The sequence below is a fragment of the Patella vulgata genome, chromosome 4 (assembly GCF_932274485.2).
Source record: "Patella vulgata chromosome 4, xgPatVulg1.2, whole genome shotgun sequence".
NCBI classification, from domain to species: Eukaryota; Metazoa; Mollusca; class Gastropoda; family Patellidae; genus Patella; species Patella vulgata.
Genome location: NC_065882.2, coordinates 26,714,824 through 26,741,518, shown reverse-complemented (window position 1 = coordinate 26,741,518; position 26,695 = coordinate 26,714,824). Strand labels below are relative to the sequence as shown.

At 36.4% G+C, this 26,695-nt stretch overlaps 2 protein-coding genes across 5 annotated transcripts in view; one reads left to right on the top strand and one right to left on the bottom strand.

Moving 5' to 3' along the window:
• Positions 1 to 495: 495 nt before the first annotated feature.
• Positions 496 to 13,817, bottom strand: LOC126818886 (UDP-N-acetylglucosamine transporter). 2 transcript variants are annotated; one of them, XM_050546524.2, is made up of 10 exons: positions 12,581 to 13,817; positions 10,873 to 11,100; positions 8,534 to 8,735; positions 7,956 to 8,158; positions 7,377 to 7,515; positions 3,880 to 4,002; positions 3,098 to 3,305; positions 1,499 to 1,617; positions 1,011 to 1,144; positions 496 to 669 (listed from the first exon to the last, which is right to left on the bottom strand). In XM_050546524.2, exons 3-10 carry the CDS (start codon positions 8,714 to 8,716, stop codon positions 564 to 566), a joined length of 1,215 nt encoding a protein of 404 aa, XP_050402481.1. In that variant the 5' UTR covers positions 8,717 to 8,735; positions 10,873 to 11,100; positions 12,581 to 13,817; the 3' UTR covers positions 496 to 563. The 2 variants fall into 2 exon arrangements, with proteins under 2 accessions (XP_050402481.1, XP_050402482.1); XM_050546525.2 differs by having other exon boundaries at positions 12,882 to 13,817.
• Positions 13,818 to 24,371: 10,554 nt separating this feature from the next.
• LOC126818883 (serine/threonine-protein kinase PLK1) overlaps positions 24,372 to 26,695 on the top strand; it is a 38,925-nt gene continuing 36,601 nt past the window's right edge. Inside the window, exons 1-2 of one of the 3 annotated variants that reach the window (XM_050546521.2) lie at positions 24,372 to 24,440; positions 26,076 to 26,536. In XM_050546521.2, the coding sequence (XP_050402478.1) occupies positions 26,354 to 26,536 (183 nt within the window). In that variant the 5' untranslated portion in view covers positions 24,372 to 24,440; positions 26,076 to 26,353. Of the gene's footprint in view, positions 24,441 to 24,604; positions 24,816 to 25,679; positions 25,793 to 26,075; positions 26,537 to 26,695 lie in introns of those variants that run through there. The other 2 variants (XM_050546519.2, XM_050546520.2) reach the window with 2 other exon arrangements.

Here is a 26,695-nt window from a genome sequence, read left to right as displayed (position 1 = left end):
TCATCATTTAAATCAACGTGAACTCATCTCCCACCCCACCTCCCCACAAATCAAAACAGTTGTCCAGGGACACCCCCCTACAATCTTCTTTTCGAGACTAAGCTGCTGTGTGGGCGTATTTTTACGTTTTGCGTTGCTATCTTATGATTACTTTCGGATTTGAAAAGTGAAGCCATTACAATTGTTTTATTAGTTTATATATGCATGTATTTCTATTTAGGAAGACTCGAGTTTGCCTTTCATTTACTTTGTTTCAATGGCATTTAGTAATTGAACTGGAATATACAGGTCACAATTCTATGGAATACAATTACTGCTTTTTACTGAGCGACGTTTCGACTAGGCTTCTCTAGTCATTATCAAGCTTGGGTTGCACGTTTATGATGCATTATATATAATTACTTATACAACATCCATATTACATTTGAAGCCTCCGAGATTTCAGGATCAAACGTATTTTACATACCTTCTTAAACATAAAAACAGGGCTTTAGTTCATTAGATAATTTATTTAAAATATTTACAATTATATACAATACTCCACTGACTCTCTATCACATATTTCACACTGTTTTAACAGATATTTGAGATCTTGTAGAATAACTGGAACTATGAACACTATACATAACTGTAGACAATAAAACTAAAAAGGTTCCAATAAAAAACCAACTGAAAAATATAAAATTTGGGATATTGTTCTTATATGTAAGGGAACTCAATTAGATATATAGATATTGTCTTGCACTTTACTTTAAAATAGATATTATAAAACAGACTAGGTAGATAATTAGTTATTGTATATCAACATTATGTTATATTATAACATGTTATACTTCTATCTCATGATTAAGATACAATGGCTATTCAACATTTCTGCAATGTCGCATCTTGGATTTTGTCTTTTAACGGACAAACTCCAAGATAAGAAATGGCTGTTTTTAAATAAAAGTTGAGAATATTTTTTCCTTAATACATGGTAGGGTAGCCAATATATATTTATATATACATACCTGGTAAGTATTAAATCATGTAGGAAGATAACAGTCACTAAACTAGAGAATATAATAGATATAGCTGCTGCAAACCCTTTTACTATATTATCAGCGTATTTTATAACCACAGATATAACTAAACCTAAATATGCCTGGAAATAAAAATATTGCACACTGTTTATTTAGTGGTTTGCTATCTAGGAAATGATATTGGGATGTGGGATGGATGTGCGCAGATGTGAAGAGAAGCAAATTGTCCTCTGGGCTGTGGCTTCTAATAGTACCGTTAATCAAATGTTTTGAGCAGAGACTTTTATTGAAAGTGCCAAGTGTTATTGGAGATTTTAATACAAAGATAGCATTTCAGAATGTTTTTATCTAGATTAAATACTTCAAAAGAATGCTGGAGATTTGAAAAATGTCTTCACATTATATAGTGTATTACTGTTGTTGAAAATGTATAAGTCTATATTTTATTTTTGGCATCGATAAAATATGTTTCCTACCTGTTGCAATACAATAAACCATGTAATTGTTGTATAACCCTGAAAAAACCCTTTCTCTATAATGTTACTACCGTCAACATATATTACACCTATCATACCTAATATAATACTGGGTACAGCTGAAATATATAATATAATTATACCTAAATACAACACTAGGTAGAGCTGAAATATATAAAATATAATACTAGGAATTTCTGAATACATAAATTATAATACCAGGTACAGATGGAATATATAAAATAAATTACTAGGAATACTATAATATAATACTAAGCACAGCTGAAATATATAACATACGCCTTATATAATAGCTAATATAATACTAGGTATGTACAGATGATACATAGAAAATATATCATAGCTAATATAATGCTTGATATAATGTGTCTTTATTTGATTACCATCATTTGTTATTATTGTATATTTCTATATTTGGTCATAGCCAATTTTTATGTCTGACTACATGCCCAAGTAACATCGAGATTGGACTACTGTAACAGTTTGTATCATAACCTTGGCAAAACTCAGTTGAAAAAGTTGCAAAGTCTACAAAATTCTGCTGCGAGTTTGGTTACTAGAACCAGAAAACGTGAGTCTATCTCACCCGTTTTGTTCAGATTACATTGGCTCCCAGTAGTTGAACGTATTGAGTTCAAAGTGTTACTATCTATATTTAAGATTGTGAACGATATGGCACCGTCATATCTCTGCAAACTCGTCGACATCAGGCGCCCACAAAAAGCCACCCGTTTTACCCAAGCACCATCACTTGCCTACCCCAAAGGTCGGGCGAACAATACATTTTACGGTGACCGAATCTTTTCACGATATGCCCCTATCTTATGGAATGGACTGCCATGCGAAATTAGAGCCGTGATGAACATTGAAACTTTCAAAAAACTAATCAAAACTCTTCTTTTCCGACGCCATTTCGGATGTTAACTTTAGCCTCTAGAGTCCATAAGATTTTTTGAAGTGTTCAAGGGCCATAACTCTGGCAGTAATAATCGGAAATAGTTGAAAATCAATAGATTCTTCGTCTCATGACCTTAAACACTGTGTAAAAATTTAAAATCAATCGGATATTATCTTTAGCCTCTAGAGCATCCACAAGATATTTTGAAGTGATCAAGGGCCATAACTCTGGCAGTAATTATCGGAAATCGCTGAAAATCAATAGCCTTCTTCATTTCATGACCTTAAACACTAATCGGATATTAACTTTAGCCTCTAGAGAGTCCACAAGTAATTGTGGACGCCGGACGAACAGGCGGGCGGACGGGGGCGACGACAATATACGACCACATTATACGATCGCATTTGGAATTTCGAATGAGCCTTCTGAGCTTCCGTAGACCCAGGCATCAGATAGGTAAACTAGCACTAATTAGTTGTGTAAAATTACAATTTATTCAAATTCTAATTTGTTTAATTGAGGGGGGCTGCCAATTTGCTATTTTATTGGTAAGACATGAATTTGGCATTTGAAATTTGGAATGACCCTTCTGGGCTTTCGTATATAATACTCAATATTTCAAGAGAATGTTCCATACTGTAAATTATAACACATATTATATTGCGTTTAAACATCATTACCTAACTGTATATTTCTTGTCCAAAGTGATTGTTTGGAGCTTTTTAATATTTTTTCAAAATACACTCCAGCAAATCCGCTGCTCAGACACATTACTAGTACGGCCAACAGACCAATAAAAGCCGATCTGTCACTGTTTTCACCAACAGAAACGTCACTGTTATTACAAGCAGGGTCGTTATCAGCTATGCAACTTTTTAATTTAGAGAGCTAAAATATAAAAAAAGAAAAACCAATATATTTCATTTTAGTAACAGCGTGAAATGAGAGAAATGGAGTTTAACAGTTTAACACCCACCCGACACTAAGCAGTCCATTTTAGGACTCAAAGGTGGGAGCAAAACAGAGTATCTGGAGAAAACCTACTTAGTTCGTTGGGTGACAATACTTGCGCTGATATCAAGCCTTACGACCAACAGCTAAGGTTAAACCACCCGGTCGCCCAATAACTTTTTTTAGCACGAATGTAAGCTGTTATTTTAAAAAAAAAACAAGACTTTTACGAATAGTGCTAGGACACTATACATGTATATCTCTTCAGTGAGTGGATGGGCTTACCTTCCACACAATGCACCTAAAATATTTTCTAAATTATAGTTTAAATATAGGCTTGTAATCTCCAATAAGTGTTTTAAGAAAACCCCTAAAAGACTGAGATAAAATTGACGGCATCAGAAAACTAGTTGCCCGGACAAACGATTTAAACAAAACAACCCTTGATTTTATCTCTATGACAAATGTGTAAATAACAAACTGTACCTGTGGACTGATTGTAAATACCTGCCTGTACTAATGATATGCCTAATGTTAATATAATTAATGATATCCATTTTCTTCTCGTTAATCGTCGACTCAAAAATACAACAGAAAATAAAGCTGTAGTTAATATCTTTAATTGATATGTCACCTGTTTAAATAGAAAACATCTCTTTAAATAATGATATTTGTTTGTAATAATACATCACGCCAGTAACGCTGTTTAGTACATTATTATTATAAATATAAGTCATGGAATGAAGATCATTACTTCTCTGATAAAACATTATCCTCGCAGAATATTACCCTAGGTTGGTCTCAACATGAAATGAAATGTAATGGGGTTTAACGTCCGACTGTTCTGCGCCGACTGGGCATATGAAGACGGGCATATGCCATACGGTGTGCTATGAGGGAAATCTTACCCGCGGACAGCGGCGCTATGGCCTATACTCTTATATCGAATTCCATGCTTTACGTGCATGTCAATGTGTACACGGGAACTCTGTTTATCAGAATATCCGAACGACTATGCGTTGTCCCTTCTCAGTTACCGTGCCCTCTGACCTGCATCACTGACAAGGGGGAACCACGTCGGAAAACCCGATGAACTTTCTCGGCCAACACCGGGATCGAACACGTGGCCTCTAGAGTAGCGAGCCAACGTCTTACTCATTGAGCCAACACGGCTCCCTCTCCTATAGGCCTATCGGCCATGACATTGGCCTTCTATATAAAGACCAATACGTTGACCAGGTATTAAGTATTAACCAATACGTTGACCAGGTATTATGTATTAACCAATACCATGGACCTTATAATACATGCCAATACGTTGATCGCCTATATCCATACCAATGGCCATTAGCCTAATATGCACAAACCTCGGACCAGTTGTTCAAAACTCCGTTAACTTTTAACGACTCGTTAACATGGAGTTCATGGATCGTTATCTTTAATGGAGAGAAAGTCTGTTGACTGGAAACCCCGTTAACTTTAACATGTCGTTAACTTGCCGTTATATACTATTCAAAAAAAGTAGGGGATATTTGATTTTGGGGGCATAATACTAAAATATGCAAATGACTACGAAAAAAGTCACTATAGAACCTAACAGAAGAAACATTTCCAGTTACATGTGACGCCCAAACGCACCAATAGCTACCGCATGGAATGCAGATGATGCTTGGGATCATCATGGGGGTCCAACCCAAGATTTGCACGACTCTGACTTTGAATGTTACAGTCATTGTGGCATTGAATTCCAGGGTGGAAACATCAGTTTAATTGTTTTAGTGACCAGAAAACAAATTTTGATATGCGTCGGCTTACCCAAAATGAAAGGTTACGTGCCCTTGGCATGCTACAGATCGGCACAACACAGGCGGTTGTGGCGCGGACGATGAATGTTTCTCAGTCTGCCATAAGCAGGCTATGGTCCAGATACCGTGATACACAATCTGTACAGGACAGACCACGCTCAGGTCGACCAAGGGCGACAACTCAAGCCCAGGATCGATTTATCCGTACCTTGGCCTTGAGAAATCGTGTCATCACAGCAAATCAGATCAGCGCTCGTCTTCAAACAGACACTGGTGTGAGAGTGAGTGGCCAGACGATTCGGAATCGACTGCATAGGGGTCACCTTCGCGCCCGACGTCCTCGCGTGATCCCTTGTTTGAGAGATCATCACATTCAGGCAAGACGTCGTTGGTGTAGGGATCGTCAACACTTGGATAATAGACGCTGGAGCAATGTGATGTTTTCAGATGAGTCAAGGTTCACTGTTGATTTTTTGGACAGACGTAGGAGGGTGTGGCGTCGTCGAAACGAGCGCTTCCAAGACGTTAACGTCATCAGACATGATCGATTTGGGGGTGGTTCTGTTATGGTGTGGGGAGGCATCACTGTTGCTGGAAGAACGGCTTTACATGTTGTTGCAGGGCGTGTTACAGGCCAGTACTACCGGGACAACATCTTGGCAGTCCATGTTGTGCCGTTCGCACGACGTCATGGCCGCCGTTTCATCTTCCAGGATGACAACGCAAGATGTCACAGGGCCAGGATCGTTACAGGTTACCTCCAACAACAGAACATCACCACATTACCTTGGCCAGCACTGAGTCCCGACCTCTCCCCCATCGAGCATGTCTGGGACATGCTTGGACAGAGGTTACGTCAACGTCAACAACGTCCTGCCAATGTCCAAGAACTTGCTGCTGCGTTGCAACAGGAATGGGACAATCTGGACCAAAATGACCTTAGACGTCTCATTAGGAGTATGCCACGTCGGATCATTGCTTGTTTGGCAAACAGAGGAGGATTTACCCGTTACTGACTTGGTTGTGATGCTGTGGTAACTTTGCTGTTTGACCCCGGGTATCATTTTACCCTTATAATGGTCAGTCTGTGCCTTACTTAGTCTAACGATCATTTGGAATAAATCGATGAATGTGAACTTCATTTCATTTTGTCATTTGTTTCTTCGTCAGTTTCATTAGGTGACTTTAATAACACTTAAAAATCAAATATCCCCTACTTTTTTTGAATAGTATATTTAACGGAGGTGTTGGGCTCCGTTATCGTTTTAACGATGCATAAGTCGGCTGTCACACAAGTATACCCATAGCAAAAAGTCATAGATTACCAGCATAGGCGTACGGGGAAATTTTTGACTGGGGGTGGGGTGGCGGTGGTGGTTGGGGCCCAAAAAATGTAGTTAGGTTCTTAGTATGTTACATAATAATAATAAATTCGCTGTTAAATTGGACACATTCAAGAACACAATATCTTTTTTTATACAACTTTTACAAAGTACAATTGTGTGCAAAAATTTTCCCAGCATTTGGTGCCCAAAATGGGGGGGGGGGCGCCCCCCCAGCCCAGCTCGTACGCCTATGATTACCAGTGTAACTTTCTATAGAACATTCTAGAGGGTTGGGCGATGGGTGGCTATTCCAGTTTCTATAGGATGAAATTCTATAGTATTATACAGAATTTTGGGGGGCCTGTAGGAAATACTGACACCATGTAGTGCAAACCCCATAAGTTTTCCTAAGCATATAATCCTACCAGAAACGGGTATAAATCATCGTATTTAAAATCGAGTCGTTACTAGGAACGCCATTTTTTTAACGGGAGATCTATGACGGTGTATGTCGGATAAAAAACAACGCCCCATTGATTTAAACGCGAATATTTGGAGTTAGGCATATAGTTGTGCCACTACATTGGCCTCTGTAAGTTTTATTGGTCATAATAGTATAAAATTAACTTATTTTTAAGATGTTACATGAATTAATAAAGAAATTGAGTTTGCCACTTGGAACTAAAGGCACCCAATCGTAGCTAAAAACAAGCACATTAGTATATCTCAACGTTTTTAGCTACGTTCTCGTAGCTAATTAACACCCTGTGTATAGACCAATTCTTTGACATCCTATATACATAACAACTTTTTACACCCTATGTTATGTACAGACCAATACGTGGACACTGACCTTGACCACCAGTATGTAATAATACCTGAAATGTAGCAGCATCTAGATTAAATACAGCAACAAACTGTAGATTATTCTGTAATGTATATAAACCAGCAGGTACAGCTAACTTTATTAGTTCATTTGATTCATGTAATACTTCCGACTGCATAGTATACCAGGGTCTGTAATATATAACATTACTATATTAACATTACTATAGTATACCAGGGTCTGTAATATATAACATTACTATATTAACAATAGGACAATACAGAGAAATAAAGATGACACTCTTTGTCAGGCCTTACGTTCTACACCACTGACAAGGGAAACCGAGTTGGTTCCATATGAAAACTGCAAACTAAATAGATACGTCACCAACGGGGGCCACGATGGCCAGTGAGTTAGGTGCTGGCTCGATAAAAAGGTTCAGCATGGTTTCCTCTTGTCAAGTGTGTAGGACAGAGGGCATTGTGTCTTGTCGTTCGGAGGGCACGAACAACCGCGGCCCCGTGTACACACTGACGTGCACGTAAAAGAACCCTTGATAATTGTGATTCGATGAAGACTATGTGTCTATAAATAATTTTAATATTTGTGGATATGATTAGAGTAGACATACCTTATGTCCGTAAGTATTATAACAATAATACATGATATTAGTTTAATTATTTCAGATACAACAATCACGGTTGATGATAAATAACTGTTACTTTCTGCCTGGATTGTTCGAGAATATCTCATAGTTAAAATTAATCCCGAGGTTTGGAAAACAAGACACAACAAACTGACCATCTTTCTTTTGTCCATCTCTAAATTGTTTCTCTGAAAATATAAACAAATACAATTATCAATTTCGTTTTTAAAGAACAAAGTTGGGTCAGCCGAATTTAATTTTTCAACATTTGAACAGAAATCCTACCGGTCAGAAAACAAAAAAATAAAGACTGCTTCTTAAACGCTGATTATTCTTTCAAAATTCATCGCAACAATACAGGGGGCTAAGTGAAGGGGGTGCATATACCGTGCATATATGTTTATTTCCACACGACGACTAAGATTGGGCGGACAAAGCACCCGTCTTCATTAGCCCAGTTCAGAGCAGAACAGAACAGTAGGACGTTAAACCCCAATTCATTTCATTTCATTTGGCCAAAGCACATTAGATGGAATTTAATAGAAGATAGGGGAAAATCTCACCGCTAAATTATAAACAATATTCCTGATATACGTTATAGGTAATAGTATATCTACATCTGGTAATCTGTTTTTAGGTTTGAGGTCTTCTAACTTGGTAGAGGAATGGTTTCTTAATAAACCAGTATGTGATACACTACCATATCTAGCCACGTGTATATAATCACTGTCAATCCACATTGTCATGGTTTTAATCTCACTACAACTGGTAAAAGAATGTAAAGAATAAAGCTAAAACAAGCAAAGCGTAAGAGCGTAACCAAACAGCTGGTGCAAGAGGTGAGATGTTAATTATCTTTACAGTATGTATGAATTATGTCTATAATATTTTCTCGTTGAACATGTAGACGACATTTATCTGTTACTACAGTACATGTATATTATAACTCTTATAATTTATATTACATTATAATGGCTTCACATCCTCGTCATTTCCGCTATATAATGACGTAATACACTTCATTAACATCATAACCCTTTTAATAAAAGGGCACGGCTCTTTGGACATTCTCAGTTTTAAAGTGAGCAATCGAGACTACGTGTAGGGATGTGTGAAAAGGGGAATTGGTACCTCTGATTGGCAGATACTCGTATTTAGCTAACGTTAACGTGGTATCCGGGTATTCGTAAAAAAGTAACCAGAGGGGGTAGGTGGGGTAGACAGTGATTATGAAATATAGAAGTCGAACTAATCTTATATAATGATAGCCATACAAAGCGTGGAATACGCCCACGCAGCAGCTTTGTCTCAATTGCAGCCTATCCGAAAGGAAAACTTGGAAGTTGAGCAAATTTGATAAGGATCTAGGATCCTTGAAGAATTCTAATCTATGTAGGGTCCATCATCTTATGACCCCATTGAAAACCCCATAGCCGCTATTGCCCTCACAATTTTTTTCAGCAAAAGGGGTATAAGGCTGCGGATTATGAGTATCGATAGGGATCGATGACCCCAATAATTCAGACCGAACATGTAAAAGATCTACAAAAACTATAGCTTTTATTGCGTTTACGAGGTATTTCGCATAAGAGGGAATGATTCCGGAAAGTCGCAGAACGCTTAATAACGATAGGGTTCATTCTCTCATGACCCCAATGCTTCCGACCAAATTTGAAAGAAATCTGTAAAAAAAAAAAGTATTGCCTGTATCGTGTCGCAATGTTTTAGGAAAAGGGGGATGACTTCGTAACAAAATGTCGCGGAACGCTGAGAATCAAAAGGGTTTATCCTCTAATGACCCCAATGCTTCCAATCGAATTTGAAAAATATCCGTTTAAAACTACAGATTATCTTTTTCACAAGGTTTTCGGCAAAGGGAAATAACTCCGGAACGAAATATACATAGGGTTTGTCCTTTCATGACCACAATGATTCACAAATCTGAAAAAAAATCCACCTAATACTTTAACCTCTACCGCGATCACATGGTTTTCGACAAAGGGGGATAACTCTGAAACGAAAAGTCACGTTTGAATGCTTCAAACCAAATTAAAAACATACCGTAGCATATACCGCGTTCACAAGGTTTCCGGCAAGGGGGGGGGGGGGGGCTAACTCTCAAATGGAAAGTCACGTTTGAATGCTTCAAACCATATTCGAAAAAAAAAATCTGTTAAATACCGTAGCATATATCGTGGGGGATTACTCCGGAGCGGAAAGTTGTGAAAATATGAAAATCGACAAGGTTCATTCTCTCATGACCCTAATGCTTACAAACAAATTGCGTTAAAAGATGTAGCCTCTATTCGCGTTCACAAGGATTTCAGCATAGAATGATAACTCCGGAACGGAGCGTCGTAGAGCGTTGAATATCGATAGGGTTCGTCCTCTCATTACCACAATGCTTCGCACTAAATTTGAAAAGAATCCGTCTAAAACTGTAGCCTATATCGCATCTACAAGGGTCTAGGAGAATAACGCTGAATATCGATCGGGTTCGTCCTCTGAGTCCCACAATGTGCACAGAATTCATGTTCAGAACTCTTTTTATAGCTAAGTTCAGAGATGTGATTAGGGACAAAATATGAAAATCCGTTTGTAAATGTAATTTTGAAACATTTTTTACACGTTCAAATAATCATTGCAGCCATTATTCTATTATATGTGTCATATCTGAGAATTTGAAACATGTCGTATATATAAGGTAACTTGAATTAAGTTTCCATATGGACAACTAAAGTACAAATTAAAGATACGTGGACGCCTTTTAAATATATATATATATATGTCAATATCGATTTACCTACCACTCGCATATGCATAATCAAACTGGTATATTTCCATAAATCAATAAATTATATAAGTACATGTATAATAATATCTATGTTTTTAGTGTACGTACCTGTAGACAAAGTATATCACATGCCACTGTGTCAGCTGTAGAGACGATGATCTCAGCTACTAACAACTGACATCAATTACTTGACTGTCACTCAAAAGATGACTTTATGAGTTCCGTTTAAAAGGTGTCATCCACAATACTTAGTTTTCTCCATTCAATCCATTTTATTATGAATAAGCAACAAATTGAAGGCCAACGATGAAAGACGCCGCCTTCTTTACACATTATCTGTAAAAATAAAAGCACAATTTAAACATAAAACACTAAATGGAAAATCTGACTACCTCGTCTATAAATATAGCGAAAGGTGAATTTTCGTATAAAATGTTGAGCCAGATTACATTAAAGTGACCTTACAAGAGTTTAAATGCTATATTTATTCTTTGCATTGTATATTTACAGTACGGATATGCCCTATTCTTACATATTTGTGATAATTGCAGTTTAATTATATATGTATGTTTAACGACAAATGGTCGTTTGCAAATTGATGTGATTTGAGTTATTTCCGTGTAGATTGGTTGCAAAATTTGAGGTCAATCCGAATTTACATTACTGTTTTTGGTATTAAAAACGTGTCAATCAATTCGATTTTCGATACAGTCATATGAAATCCGCTAAGCACAAACTGTTTTGAATGTTGATATCGCTTAGGGCGGTTTAGTTTTAATACATGCCTAATACAGTGTTATTACGAGATTGGTGACATACTTAAATTTTAAGTGGAAGTCAGTGTGAATTTTAATTTCGTTTTTTGGCTTAAATTGTCGATAGTGGAACACACAATAAGCATCCATCTGTGGACCTTTAGTTAAAGACAGATACCCACTTCACAAAACAAAGGAACACATTAATTAAATATACATTAGATGTTTTATACCCTTTTCAAAGAGGTTTAGTCATTCAAGTTTATCGGCCATAGTAATAATTTCTCTTTGAAATATATTTAGTACACTATGATACATCATGATACATAGAATATGAACGCTTTGTATTGATTGGTATATTTTTTTTATTTAAACTATATAAAGTGAAAGCCAGATGTTAATACTGTAGTTACTACAGTCATAGTTAATAATATAGAAATTAAAATTGTTATTATAGTCTTTCAACCATATCTTTCTGTTGGTGACATGTTTAAATTCTTGTCCACATTGCAAACCTACGTGTACCTTTTATTAAAGATATTTTCACAACTGTAGAGAGCAACTGTTCTACATTTTCTTCTGTGAATTTAGCTTAGTGTGTAACTTTGGTTTTTAGAATCGAACTTCTAATTGGCGTTCAAAGGTCACACACGAGCCATCCGCACAACATAATATCTCGGAACCCACATGACAAGTATACGGGCAAGACACAAATATGGCCATTGTAAGTCATCCATTAAATTAAGTGAAGGGATCCGGCGGATGGTCGTCACATTTCTTGTTATATATTTGAATTCAGTTTTATGTCTTTGAGTTTTGGTGGGGGGGGGGGGGGGTCAAAAGGAATCCTCAAATAATTACAAAATAGATTTAAACAATCATTTTTAATTTTTAAATTGTTCCGTACACTTTAAACAGTTGGTCACTATTTCCCCGCAGTTTAGAATCTATTTAGGGTGAGGCTTCCTGTATTATGTATACGAATAACAAGGTATGAGAAGAAATTTTAGTGAAAACTGCACGTTTTGTGTATTTGTGACGCCGTGCTTTTTTCAACTTACCACCATGGTTCAATGTAAACTTTTAATCAACATCTGTAAAGGTGTTATTTAAATAATCACGCCATGTTATAGTAAAGATGGTAATGTTGAAATAACATCTGGCTACATTTCTATTGCAGGGAAATTCGTATGGTTCTGTTACTGTGCAGACAATTCTTTAAAACTTTGCAAAAGCATGTATGTCATTCTACTACTACATAAGAAGAATCTAGGGTTAAATGTACTCAAATGGTGTGTATGTAAACTATGTCGAAAATTACTGAAAAAGAGATATAATATGTCGCTGCCCTGGTAGGCCTACATTTAATCCATAATTTCAACAACAGTTCAGTTTAAATTGTACAAGCAACCACAGAAAATAATACATTTACATACAATCTGATTAAAATACAGATCTATATTTCGTTTCGTTTGGGTTTTTTTTTTCAGTTTCGATCAATGACGTTTCGATGGCCTACACCACATGTAGTGCACCACACTGATCCGCAGTGAATATTTGCTTGGTCGCGACTCGTAATTCTCTGTGAAACAGATTGGTAGTGCACACTGATCAACAGTGAATATTCGCTCGGTCGATACAATCACTGAAAGGTGCGACATAATGAGCTCCCAATATTAACTTTTTTCCTTCTGCAAATTAAATTCTAGAACATTTTTTTTAAGGTAAAGTGACACCATCTTGTTGCAAACTAATATCAACACTAACAAGCCTGAACATATTATTTTCCAACACAGAATAGTGGCCCTTGGAATGGATACTATACACTATTCCACTATCAATACCCATTTAAATCGTACACCCGCGTGTTATCATGTAAACGAAAATTTAAATTTCATCACTTTCTTGCCCAATCGCGGTTACAGCTACAGACAAAGTTGGGGACAGCTATTATCTCTCTATTGATACTCTGATCTATGTAGTAGGCCTACAGTAGTCGAGTCTTAGATTTCGACTTGCTTACTTTCCTGTTTCCATGTAGTGTGAGATTTCGGAGTCCTGTGCCCGCCATTTTATTTTCAATCTTGAAAATGACCCTATGTCCTTATATTATACCAGCGATGCGATACTCGGTGAACTCACAGCCTTTATCGGAAAATTATATCGATATGTAAAGGTTTCATTTACACCACCATACACACAATTATGCCGTATTCCATTTAGTAATAAAACAATTCACCGATTTCTACCTTCGCGTCCAAACGTCTAGAACGAAATATGATCTGTGTTTTAATCAGATTGCATTAGATGTAACATGCACGCAGTGTGGGTTTAACCATGTAGGCATGTACGTTCAACTCAACTGGGTAACAACCAGGTAAACAGAGAAAATATAGTTACCTCCCTTTACCTTTTTAATTTGAAACCAACCACAGGGTCATAAAATCTTTTTTTTCTCAACCAAAGATTTATTCAAGATAAGATATGTAATTTGTAATAACAAAAATGTTTTCCTTTTGAATGTGTTGAATCTTTTGTATTTTAGGCATACGGTGAGTTAAACAAACTTTAATAAAAGTAAAAACCAGCGATTGCCAGGCAAAATACACGCGAAAAAAAAAGGCTTTTTTCGTACAATCAGGGGCCATAATCAAAGAAGTTATGGTCTGAAATGCGCGAATATCAAAAGGGACTGAGATATTTGGGATATAAAGATATATTTTAAGTTTCATCAAAATCGGATAAAGGGTCCACAGCCTAGGTATTACATACTTTTACACTGTTTGTGTAAAAGGAGCTGCCATTTTGTCAGGCAGTTTCGGTCCGATTTTCACCAAATTCAAACTCAACCGTCATTAGTGTGTAACGGTGATACATTTGAACGTTTTTTTAAAAATGGATAACAATTATGACCACTAGAGGGTCCACAGGCTAAAACATGATTTTTCGTACAATCAGAGGTCTTACTCCAGGAAGTTACGGTGCGATATGCGCAAATACCAAAAGGGACCAAGATCATGGGATTATAATCATACATTTCGAGTTTCATCAAAATCGGATAAAAACTGTGACTTTTAGAGTGTCCACAACCTTGGTATTACATACTTGTACACATTTGCGTTCAAGGAGCGTCCATTTTGTCCGGCAGTTTGCGTCAGATTTTTACGAAATTCGAACTCAACCGTAATTGATGTGTAACGGTGATATATTCGAACGAATGTTTTAAATCGGATAATAATTGTGACTTCTAGAGGGCCCACAAGCTAAAAACGCGATTTTTCGTACAACCAGGGGTCATAATCTAAGAAGTTACGGTCCAATGTGTGCGAATATCGAAAGGAACCGAGATCTTTGGGTAATAAACATACATTTTAAGTTTTATCAAAATCCCACCTAAATTGTGACCTCTAGAGTGTCCACAAGCTAAAAACAAGATTTTTCGTACAATCAAGGGCCATAATCCAATATCGAAAGGAACCGAAATCTTTGGGATATAGACCTATATTTCGAGTTTCGTCAAAATTGGATAAAAATTGTGACCTGTGTAGTGTCCGCAAACAAATTGTGGACGGAGAGACGGACAGGAGCGACGATAATATACGTCCACGTGAAAATGTGGGTGTATAATAAAAGATTTTATAAGTCAGTGCTCTGGTGAAATTTTTCCAGGGCAAAATGTATTTTTTTGTTGTAAAGGAAAGTTGTTTATATTCAGCACAAACATTTCTTCAAAGGCCTGTTGAAGATGTCAAATTTATTCGGACAAATACAGTGTCCTATCACAGCTCTTCGGATTGGAAGACAATATTTGATAACCTATATACCGCAATCCACCTTTAATCATAGCATTCACATTGCTATATTTCCAAACCATTGATTCATTATTCTTGGTAATGTGCCCTTCAATGGATACATTGAATGAAAACTCGTTATTTACTAAACAGTTAAGAGGATTACAGATAAACTATAATACTTCTCTATATGTATGTATATTATTCCCTACTACTGGAGTTGGTATTATCGTATTTATTAGTGTCGAATCAATAGTTTATAAAGGTAAAACGTGTCACTTCTTCTCACTTTTTAAACAAAAATCAAACAATATGTTCTTTTCACCCTGAAATAGATACTTGATTTAAAATATACATTTATTGTCCAGATTAAGGAAAGGTTATCTATTTAGGCTTATACGGATATATTTTATGTTTTATCAAAATGAGAAAAAAATGTTTCAGTGATGTCGGTTTCGGGGCCAGCAATAAGTCTTGCAGATATAAGCCCATATCCTGGTACAATATTAATCATTTGGGTAACAATATGTATACTGTTAGGGCTAGAGGATGTCTAATTTTGTTATCAAACTAATACCATTATGACCTGTCCGGGGCGCCATGGCGTGAGCTTAATAGCTTTTCTGGATGAGAAATCGGATGCGATTACAGCTTCATAAGCATTACTGGTGATTGTCAAATTATGTCACTAAAATGGGCCCAGTATGTCAAGGTGACAAAATGTGCAAGATTACATATTTTCCATGGTATTCTGACACTATATAGAAAATTATTACAAACTGAAAGTAGATCAGCACCATACACGATTTCTAACCGATAAAACTTCTCCCAAAAAAATAGCTTTTGCATCCATTTTCTCATCCCCGAAACCCATTTTAATTCCACCATTCTTTTGTCGGAGTCTGCCATTCGGCCCATCTTATAATAAGATACGAATCCTTAAATTAAAGGACGAAACTTTATCAAATCAACAATCTGATTAAAACACAGATTCTATTTAGTTTCGTTTTTTTATATTTCAAAATTTCGTTTTACTTGTCTTTACTACACTAGGATCTGGAAGAGTTGTTATATTACCGGCGTTTTGGTTGAATTGGGGGATAAGCCAATGTAACAATCTGTTACGGCGACTTCTTGGAGAGAGGGAGAGAAATGGGGTTTAACGTCCACTCGACACAAACTAGGTCATTTCGGGACTAACATATGGTTTAATTTTATTTCAATAATTCGCTTGCGTGTAGGGGTCTTTAGCAGTGGGAGGAAACCGGAGGACCCGGAGAAAACCCACGAGGTTGGACAGGCAACCCTACTCCTTGTCACGTACAACCGGGGATTCGAAACCACGCCAGTTGACTAAATAACAGGTCTTATGATACAGCACGCACGTGCTAACCATTCGACCATCCAACCCCCCGCGACTTCTTGGCGTGCCATGCATGGAACTGCGGGTAAACCACTAGAAACGCCAATGCTGTTTGATTAATCAATGTCTGACGTCCTAGGGTCAAAAGCCGCTCGTACGACCCCTGACACGACCTTCGAGTACAACTTGTCAGATCTTCATGTAGTGTAGGCGATCGAAAGTATAAAAAAAACAAACGAAACGAAATATAGATTGTCAAATCAACCGAATAGAGCTTGAGAAAGACGGATAAACTATCTGATTTTTGTCCATGATCAGCCCTGGGATTTGCGCTGCATAATTGGAAATGTTCATATACTATACTATCAAATGAGGAGTGGTGTCAGGTATTTTAGAAGTGTAACTATACACTGCCCTGTGCCACGTGCGCGCGCTGTATCATAAGGCCTGTCATTGAGTCAACTGGTGTGGTTTCCAATCCCCGGTTTTATGTGACAAGGGGTAGGGTTGCCTGTCCAACATCGTGGGTTTTCTCCGGTTTCCTCCCACTGCTAAGGACCCCTACGCACAAGCGAATTATTGAAATAAAATTAAACCGAAATGACCTAGTCTGTCGAGTGGACGTTGAACCCCATTTCTCCCCCCCCCTCTCTCTCTGCCCGGTGCACGATACCTGCCTCTAAATGATGCGATAGTTTTGACCTAGATTTCACAATCCGGATTTACCATTAATCTAACAATAAAAGATACATTATGTAAGATTTAGATAAAGAGCTAGCCATTCTTGCTATAATAGTTCGAAAGTAGATGATGTGAAATGAATAATTTGAAAATTTGATCGAAGCTAAGTCTCGGGCCTCCATATTTGATTAAATCAAAGTATCGCTGAACCATTCTAATCTATTTAATATCGGAGAAATCTGATGCCATCGAGAGTTGATTAAGGCCTGGATCAGTTAATTAATGTCTAATTAATACTTTAGAAAACATTTCAGGCCTAAAGAAAGACCTGCAATAGGCAGATTTAGCTCTTGCATAATGCATGTTTATGTCGATAAACCTTCGAAAACCATCTAATTTCTTTACTGTTGATTTTATGTATAGGTGAGTAATAGTGCCTACCCCCACCCGCCTACTCATTGCGCACACGTAATCATATGTTAGTTTAAAAAATTAACCAAAGAAAGTTGTTGACAAAACCCATTCCATTACCCGGAGAAACCTTTAAGGGTGGCGTTATTAGAAATGAATGAAATGAAATGAAATGGGGTTTAACGTCCTACTGTTCTGCTCCTAAACTGGGCTAATTATTATTGTTCGATTTATATAGCGCTTCATTACACGTGAAGTGTTTCTAAGCGCATATCACAAACATATACTTCAAACACACAGAAACAATCAAAATCAGGAGAACATAATTAAACACAGCTGCCTGTTAGGCGCTATTATTCAAAGGTTTATATCCAACAAATCAACCGGCTAATCTCAATATTGAACTCAGTCGAGGTATTACCTGATGAACACCTACACCAAGTAGAGTTCAAAAATAAAAACGAAGTTTAAAAGAATCAACTTCATTAACAAAAAATTAAACAATCAAAAACTAAACAGATAAATCAAATTCAAACGAAACAAATAAAACAAAGAAAATGAAAAGGGCAGTTCGTTACCATTCTACATTAACAAAATAAAGGAAATCAACTTGTGAAAATTTTTTCAAAAAATAAGAGCAAAGTAACACTAATGTTAATAATTATCAAAAGGAACCAAGATCTTAATGATAAAAACATATATTTAAAGTTTCATCCAAATTGGATAAAAACTGTGGTCTCTAGAGGGTCCACAACCTTGATATACCATATTTATCTATTTCTTAATTAATTACAGGTATGTAAATTATTGTACCGGTAACCTAAATTTTATGAATATTGTTGTGATGTTATGACGATGTGCAATGCATAATGAAGACGGGCATACGCCATACAGTGTGCTATGAGGGAAATTTTGCCCGGGCAGCGGCACTATCGCCTACTCTTATATCGAATTCCAACTGCCAAGGGATCTTTTACGTGCATTCCAATGTAAACACGGGACCTCGGTTTTTCGTCTCATCCGAAGGACTAGACAGCAGTCCTTGTCAGGCCCTCCGTCCTGCATCACTGACAAGGGGGAACCACGCCGGAAAATCTGGATGAACTTTCTCGGCCAATGCAGGGATCGAACAAACACCCAACCTTCAGGCTAGCGAGCCAGCGTCTTACCCACTTAGCCACGTGATCCTCTGACAAAACGCTCTCCTCGCAGAATATACCCTATGTTGGTCATAATATGAAATAAAATAAAATAGGGTTAATATCCTACTGTTCTGCTTCATCTGGGCTAATGAAGACGTGCATACCATGCAGTGTGCTATGTGAGAAATTTTGTTCGGGGTAGCGACGTTACAGTCTACTCTTATTTAGAATTTCAACTGTCAGAGGTTCTTTTACGTACACACTAATGCGCATGCGGTATTTCTATACCATCCGAACGACTAGACACTGTTTCTTGACAGGCACCACTGACAAGTGGAAAACACATGGGCGAAGTTTATCGTCAATGCGGCGTCAATAGCATGTTGAATAGGTAAACCCAGCTTGTTTCACCTGTCCGTGGAAGGTTGGCATACTCTTTCAGTAACAAAAATATAGAACAAAATAGTTTAATGACCTAGATAATGTATATTTTATATAACTGTAGATCTAATCAGGGTTCGTTAATTATTCTTAATATGTCAATTAGCTATTCGTTGTCTTTGATGACATACATACATGTGACATCTATATTATAATATCTGTATCGGTCGACCTATATTCTTATATATACCTACACAATACAATACTTAGGAACTTAAATAGGCCACACTGGTGAGACTTGTCCTATATAATAATGAAATTCTTTTATGAACTATTTTTGTCTAAAACCCGTTTAAAGTCATCTTGAGATGGTCATTAATAAAAAAAAGATGACAGAACGTATAATTTTATATCAAAGATATAGCGTTCTTTGTATTACATTTTACTTCCATGATATACCTCTGTACGTAAATACAATATAGTTCATCGTTTTATAATATTATATAGAATACAGTACCTTTATTTAACACTTATATGATATATTGTTAAATAAATTATACAGCTCACAGTTTTCATGAAATACGATAGGTATTTTATTGATATTAATATCGTTTTACTTATATATAATAATCCCCGTCTTAAACCACACTTTATAATAGATCTTAGTATGAGTACAATGTGAGCCCAGCAAATTTGGGTTAAACGTCCACTCAATACAACTTATATGGGTCATTTATTTCAATGTTTGACTAGAACGAGGGAGTTGTGCCTGTTGCCTGACATCGTGGATTTTTTCAGGTTTCTTCCCACTGCTGAGTAATACTGTGTACAGGCTAATTAATAAAGAAAACAAAAGATGTAACAACAGAGGATCTAAGATTAATCTCGCAACCTTTCAGACCATTCAGATAATCAAACCTAAAAAAACAAAACGGGAGAATGACTTTATTGCTAGTAGGTAGATACTAAAGACATTGAATCACATGTTATTCGAAAAATAACCGAAGTACTGTTTTAATGGGACGTTATACTCAACCCCTTTCCTTATTGCGATTCACATTATGCAGAAGGGTGTGCTTACCGGTAATGTATTCAAAACTGCCAAATTGTATTTGCATCATCGCGTGAATGATTCATCAGGATTGTCTTTAGCTAGAATAATACTATTTTTTTTATTATAGTTTTGTCAGTAGCTAACTGAAATGACAATATGTCCCCAATACAAAGACTGTGTGGATATCCGTACCCAGGAAAATATGTCCATTTATTTTGCCAAACTGTCAATCCTCACATCCCGAACCTCGCAATTTCGCGCCTTCGGTCATCCAATTTCTTTTTTGATAATCCACCGAATTTATCAGGCGTTTTAAATTATCAGCATTCTTGCAAAATGGACATAGTGACTTCCTTCCTAACTTGTCTTTAGCAAATTTCTGGCAACGCCACCGATTTGCATTTAGATGTTCCAAATTATTAACATTTATGCTAAATGCTATAAGAGACCTGTCTCTCGTCTGGGGTTCATGCAACAGACAAGATAAGATATTATTTTATTGCATGGTTACATCCACCATGGGGAGATCATTTATTCATGTACAATGTTAGACAATCAGTCGGTGGTTATATATATGTAAAAATTAAAAGATTTTTGGTATAATAAAATCATTATAGAGCTAAAAAAAAATGGCTTCAAAAGAAAACAAACTATAAAACCGTCAGTACATATTGCATGTATATAATTGGGCATGGACCAATACATCCGCTCCTAAATCGGGCACTGGCACGTATTTCGCAGAATGTAAATGTAACTTTACTGACCCAGAAAAGCGATGGGTTTTGTACTCGAGACAGGGTATGCATGTTCTTTTTTCTGGAACTAATTACTTTTTTCTTGTTAAAATTGGCATAACGAAACAACTCAACATCTGTATCAACGTCTTCTACTGACAACTGACTGAGCGTTTCATTCTTAGAATTTCTAGTTTCATTCACACGAGATGTGTCACTTCACGACCTCCTGACCCAATTCTGGGGTGAATTTTTTCTTTCTTGAGGATATAAACAGTGGTTATTCTAGTAATAACACGTGATAAGAGATATCATATTCCCTTCTGAAACGCTTCTTAAACTGAAGTTAAAGATAAGTCTACAAGATAAACATATAGAAGATAGTAAAGGTATCTGGTTCTCAAACAACTTCTGTTTTATATGATCATTCAGGTCAAAGATAGTTTACTGTTTCAAGGAATTTTATTATATTTTATTATCTCTGTATGAAGATTGCTATTAAATATTCTTTTAGCCATAGAGTATACAAAATGAATGTTCAACCAAAAAAAAACAACGATGTACTCTCATGCAATCTATCTTAAACATACACGATGCAAGAGCTAAATCTGCCTATTGCAAGTCTTTCTTTAGGCCTGAAATGTTATATAAACTAATAAACTATAACACATACTTATGGAAGAACAATTACTGATTTATTTAGGCGACGTTTCGAAGAGTTTTCTCTCAACGTTTTCAAGCAAGTACAGTAACAAGTGTGTAGGACAATTTTATATAGACAAGTAATAATAACAAATCAGAAACCATGCATGACAACAACAAGGACAAAGGCATGATAACAACATTATCAAAGGCAAGGTGCATTTGAAAGATTAGTGAGACCACTGATAATTGGTATAATTAACATTGGAGTTATTAATAATTAATTATAGGGGTAAATAATTTTAATTAGACAACCAATAATGACAAATCAGAAAACAAAAATGAGGTAAGGGTCCATCTTTGGGAGACAGACTTCTATTTCAGGTTTCGTCAAAATCGGATAAAAATTGTGACCTGTAGAGTGCCCACAAACAAACTGTGGACAGACGGACATCCTGGTGGACAGGGAGACGGCATACGTCCACATGAAAATATGGGCGTATAAAAATAGAAAGTTGCAGGGGGGGGGGGGGATTTTCTTTCGGGTTTCTCAAAAATTTCCTGAAGTATTATTCACTTCACCATCAAGTATTATTGGGTGGCTAAGTGGGTTAAGACGCTGGCTCATTAGCCTGGAGGTCACGTATTCGATCCCTGCAATGGCCGAGAAAGTTCATCGGTATTTTTCGACGTGGTTTCCCCCTTTACATTGGCGTGCATGTAAAAATGTAAAAGATCCCTTGGCAGCTGGAATTCAATATGAGTAGGCCATAGTGCTGCTGCCCGGGCAAAATTTCCCACATAGCACACTGCATGGCGTATGTCCGTCTTCATTAGCCCAGTCGGAGAAGAACGGTAGGACATTAAACCCAATTTCATTGATTATTTTAAAGCTTTTCAGCAGTGTATCTAAAATACACTAATTTATAATGATCAATGACGCAATAATGTGAGCGTCGATTTCAGAAGCCTGTGTCATTCCTTCTGTAATCTACTCTTTCTAATCGCTTTCTTAATATGTAAACAAATGGAAATTATAAAATTGTGTTCTTCGAGATCTTCTAAATGAACGTTAAGTTTTCTCATTTATCTTCATTATCCCGGTAGATACAGAGCAGTAGAGCGTTAAACCCATTTCAATTTTCATTCATGCATTCATTTAAATAATTAATTGAATCTCACTTCATTCGTAATTATTTTAGGATCTGATTTCAGCGTGGGTCAGTGAGTAAGGCCCACTTGTCAGTGGTGCAGTGTGGAGGGCCTCCACGGCAAGGGACATCGTCTAGTCATTCGGGTAATAGGAAGAAAACCGAGGTGCCGTGTACACGTTGGCGTGCACGTAAAATAACTTTGAAAGTTGGAATTCGAAACAAGAGTAAAACGTAGTGCCCATAGCACACTGCATCTGTGCCCGTCCGTCATTATCCCGGACGGAGCAGAAAGGTGGGACGTTAAACCCCGTTTAATTTCATTTCTGATTTCAGCATTGATTAGTTTAAATAAAAAGGAACGGATTTTTGCATAATACAGAAGAGTTGTATGTATGTTAAAGTGACATGAAATTGATTTAGAGTGGAAAGAGGATATCAGTGAAATAATAATGAAACAAATGACCACGTACAGGCCTACATGTATACGACCTTTAAATTAGTACGATATTGTTATAAAGGGGTTGACATCAAAGGTGGTGACATAACTATAAATGATGTAACACAAGTCTTCCAAATTTTACATATTACCCAGAGTAAGTGGCAACCTAACCATAGTTCCCCTTTGTTATTTGAAATCTCCTTAATCTTCTTCTTCTCTTATTTTACGCCATTACGATTCTTAAAAGAATGAGTTGCAAAACCTCTGTCTTAAAGTTTTGGGCAACTGGCCATTCTTGTTGTGCGGGGTAGGATATCTCGGCATGTTACATCAGTCAATAAACTTAACCTTACTCTTCTTGTCATCCTTTCTCCATCTTATATTACATTAAATGTCCCAAATGTTCCTTGGTATCAATTTTTTATCAGTTATTATATTTTTTTACTCTGAAAGCGTAAGTGCTTGATCTCGGGTCAATGCCCGTAGGGAATGCCGATCCAGGGGTCTTTTGTTCCATATCGAAATATAGATAAACGTCGAAATCCTAAATACTATAGTAGACAGCGTTAAGATATTGTTCGTCTGGTGTGGATTTCAGTTGTAAGGCATAAGGGAAACATATTTAGGAAGATATATTTTAAAGACGGACTTACTGTCCGATACATTTCGAATAATATAGATTACATGTAGGATAGTTGATGTCATGACGATTGTAAACACTATTTGTAATTTAAGAATGAATCATCTACCTATAGTTGTATATTTGTAAGTAATTCATTTTACACCAATTTGTGTGAACGAATAGACAATCACACCCGTATAAAGGTGATTTTAACCCCCACACAGTAACTAATACCTTTACTATCTATATTTATATTATTCATCTTAGATCCTCTTAGCTGTCATAATACATTTACCACGTGAGACTGTTTATCTATTTGTATATATTAGTAGTCGCAACTCTCCGTTAGCAACCTCGCCCCCGTCGGAAAACTCCTTATATGGAAAACGATGACGAAAACTTCCTAATATGTAAAGCAATGAAGCGCAACTAAAATAATCGCCTTAATGAGGTTTACGGCAGTCGGAGAGCTAATGAACTGAACAAAGACCGATAGAAGAATTATAAGTAAGTCTTGTGCAAGACATTTCTTTATTTAAGTGTTCTCTTAACTGGTAAATGAAACAAAAGATTGTCAATAAAGGACAACAGCAGCCATGTTGTCAACCCATGCTTCTAAATATAAAACGTGTGAACTAATATAACTGGGCGTGACTTGTTTCGTATTCAGCCAAACGTAGCCTGATTGAAACGAGAAGTCGGCTGACTGTATTAAGTTTACAAAGACTGCCTTGTCGTGACCAAACCAAGAGGGTATACACACTGAGTAGTCATTCTGAGCCAGTGTTGAGTTAGGATTGGACGGGGAAAGTTTACAGCTAAAGACGTTGAACGACAATCACGTTATTGATTTTCCCCAAGTTGTTAGGATTCAATGTACAGGTAAACCTTCATTTACTTATTGATATGTATAGGATTTATCTTATACTTACTGTAGTATTATTTATACATTGAATTTAAAAACTGTCACGTTTTGATTTGAAGTTAGACAGGTCTCGTTCCAATGTCGTATAGGTGCAGACAGTACTATTATATAGCATGTAGGTCACCGGTCGTTCTCAGACACACAACATTCCGTATATATAGGACAGAGTGAGCCAGGTAGAATATATATATATAACTATTACCCATATTGTTGAACTTGTTCACCGTTATATGTCATATAATACTATATAATATACACCTGTATGACAGTATATCCAAACATCAAAGAGAATAAAACCATTATTGATTATATCCTAATTCGGCATAATATAATTATACAATATCAACTAAATTCCCATGATTTTTAATAAAAAAACAACAACCCTATTTAATATTGTATATCTCAACACGTTCATATTATTACCCTTAGCATTTGTGGGTTTATATGGCGCACATTGTTCAAACGTTTACAATATTGAAAATATATACTCATCATTTATTTAAACCTAATAAATGATGTCGAATTGCTGATAAAATTCAAAATGTTTAAATTCAAATATTGTCTTTTAAACTGGAACAAGTTTGCAGCATGTTTGAATTAAATCTATTCATAACTCAGCTTATAAAGTACACGCTATTTTCTCTATGGGTTTATATATAGACGAAAAAATTGAAGATAAAATTTGCTAACAGCTGTGCAATATTGAGATAAAAACTCGATTATCACAACTGGGCCACTTTTGCAATCGGAGAGTTAATGTTTCCGGTAGCTGGTAGCTGGTCTAATAATATGACCTATCCCCTACCTACGCCGTCATACAGTGTTAGTGACTGTCAACACTTGAACTTATTGTCATTTTGGGCTAACTTGTTACAAATCATCGTCTTTTTGAGTTTGAATACGGATTGACTGTGACCGTGGGGTAATTGATAAGGTATAGCTAAACTATAATTTAAATTGTTCTTTCACTCAATGAATACATGGGAATAATTAATTAATGGTATTTTCTAAAAGTTATTAGTTATTCGTTGGGTAATTTTAATTTTGATTCCTTGTCAATATTGAAATTTCCTTTTGGCACATCCCTTTAAAAGTATTTATTTTATTGTTTTGTTTAATTCACATATGGTATTTTGACTAGAGTTGAATAATAATTGTATACATGTCTGGCGACTTTCGATACACGCTGTTAAACTTGCACGTGTTTCTCATTTCAGGTTTGTGTGACTGTCACCGTGTCACTGAGTTTGAGATAAATGTACACCGACCAGACATCAACACTCAAATCGGATTATTACTGTAATTCGTTTAGACGACCATAGACGACTGGTTCAGATATTGAATAGGTCTATCCATGACTATAGAAGTATAATATATATAATAGGTATACGTATTGTATGGCTCAAAATCTACAGTTCAATCTTCAAAACTTAGTACGTCAGTTGAAATTCGACTGACGATCGACCAAATAGTCTTGTCAACTCAAGAATTGTAGATGTCGGTTGGTTTGTTAGAACCAGCTATATACAGTACTAGCCCAATGAAGGAATTACGCACCCGTGTGAATAAAAGTGATAATGCTCGTGGACCAACCGAGAGTGACCAATTTGACCCCAACTTTATTATATATGATAATACTACCGATACAACATATCTACGTGGTAGATTATTGGGAAAGGTAAGTTATTTCAAAAATAATATAAACAAAACTTATAATGGTTAATATGCACTGTGTGTACGCATTATACTGATTTCGGTGATGACGTAACCGCCATAAAACACCGCCATTTCAACAGAAGCAAACACCATCTCGTTGAAAATTACAAATGTTTTTGCT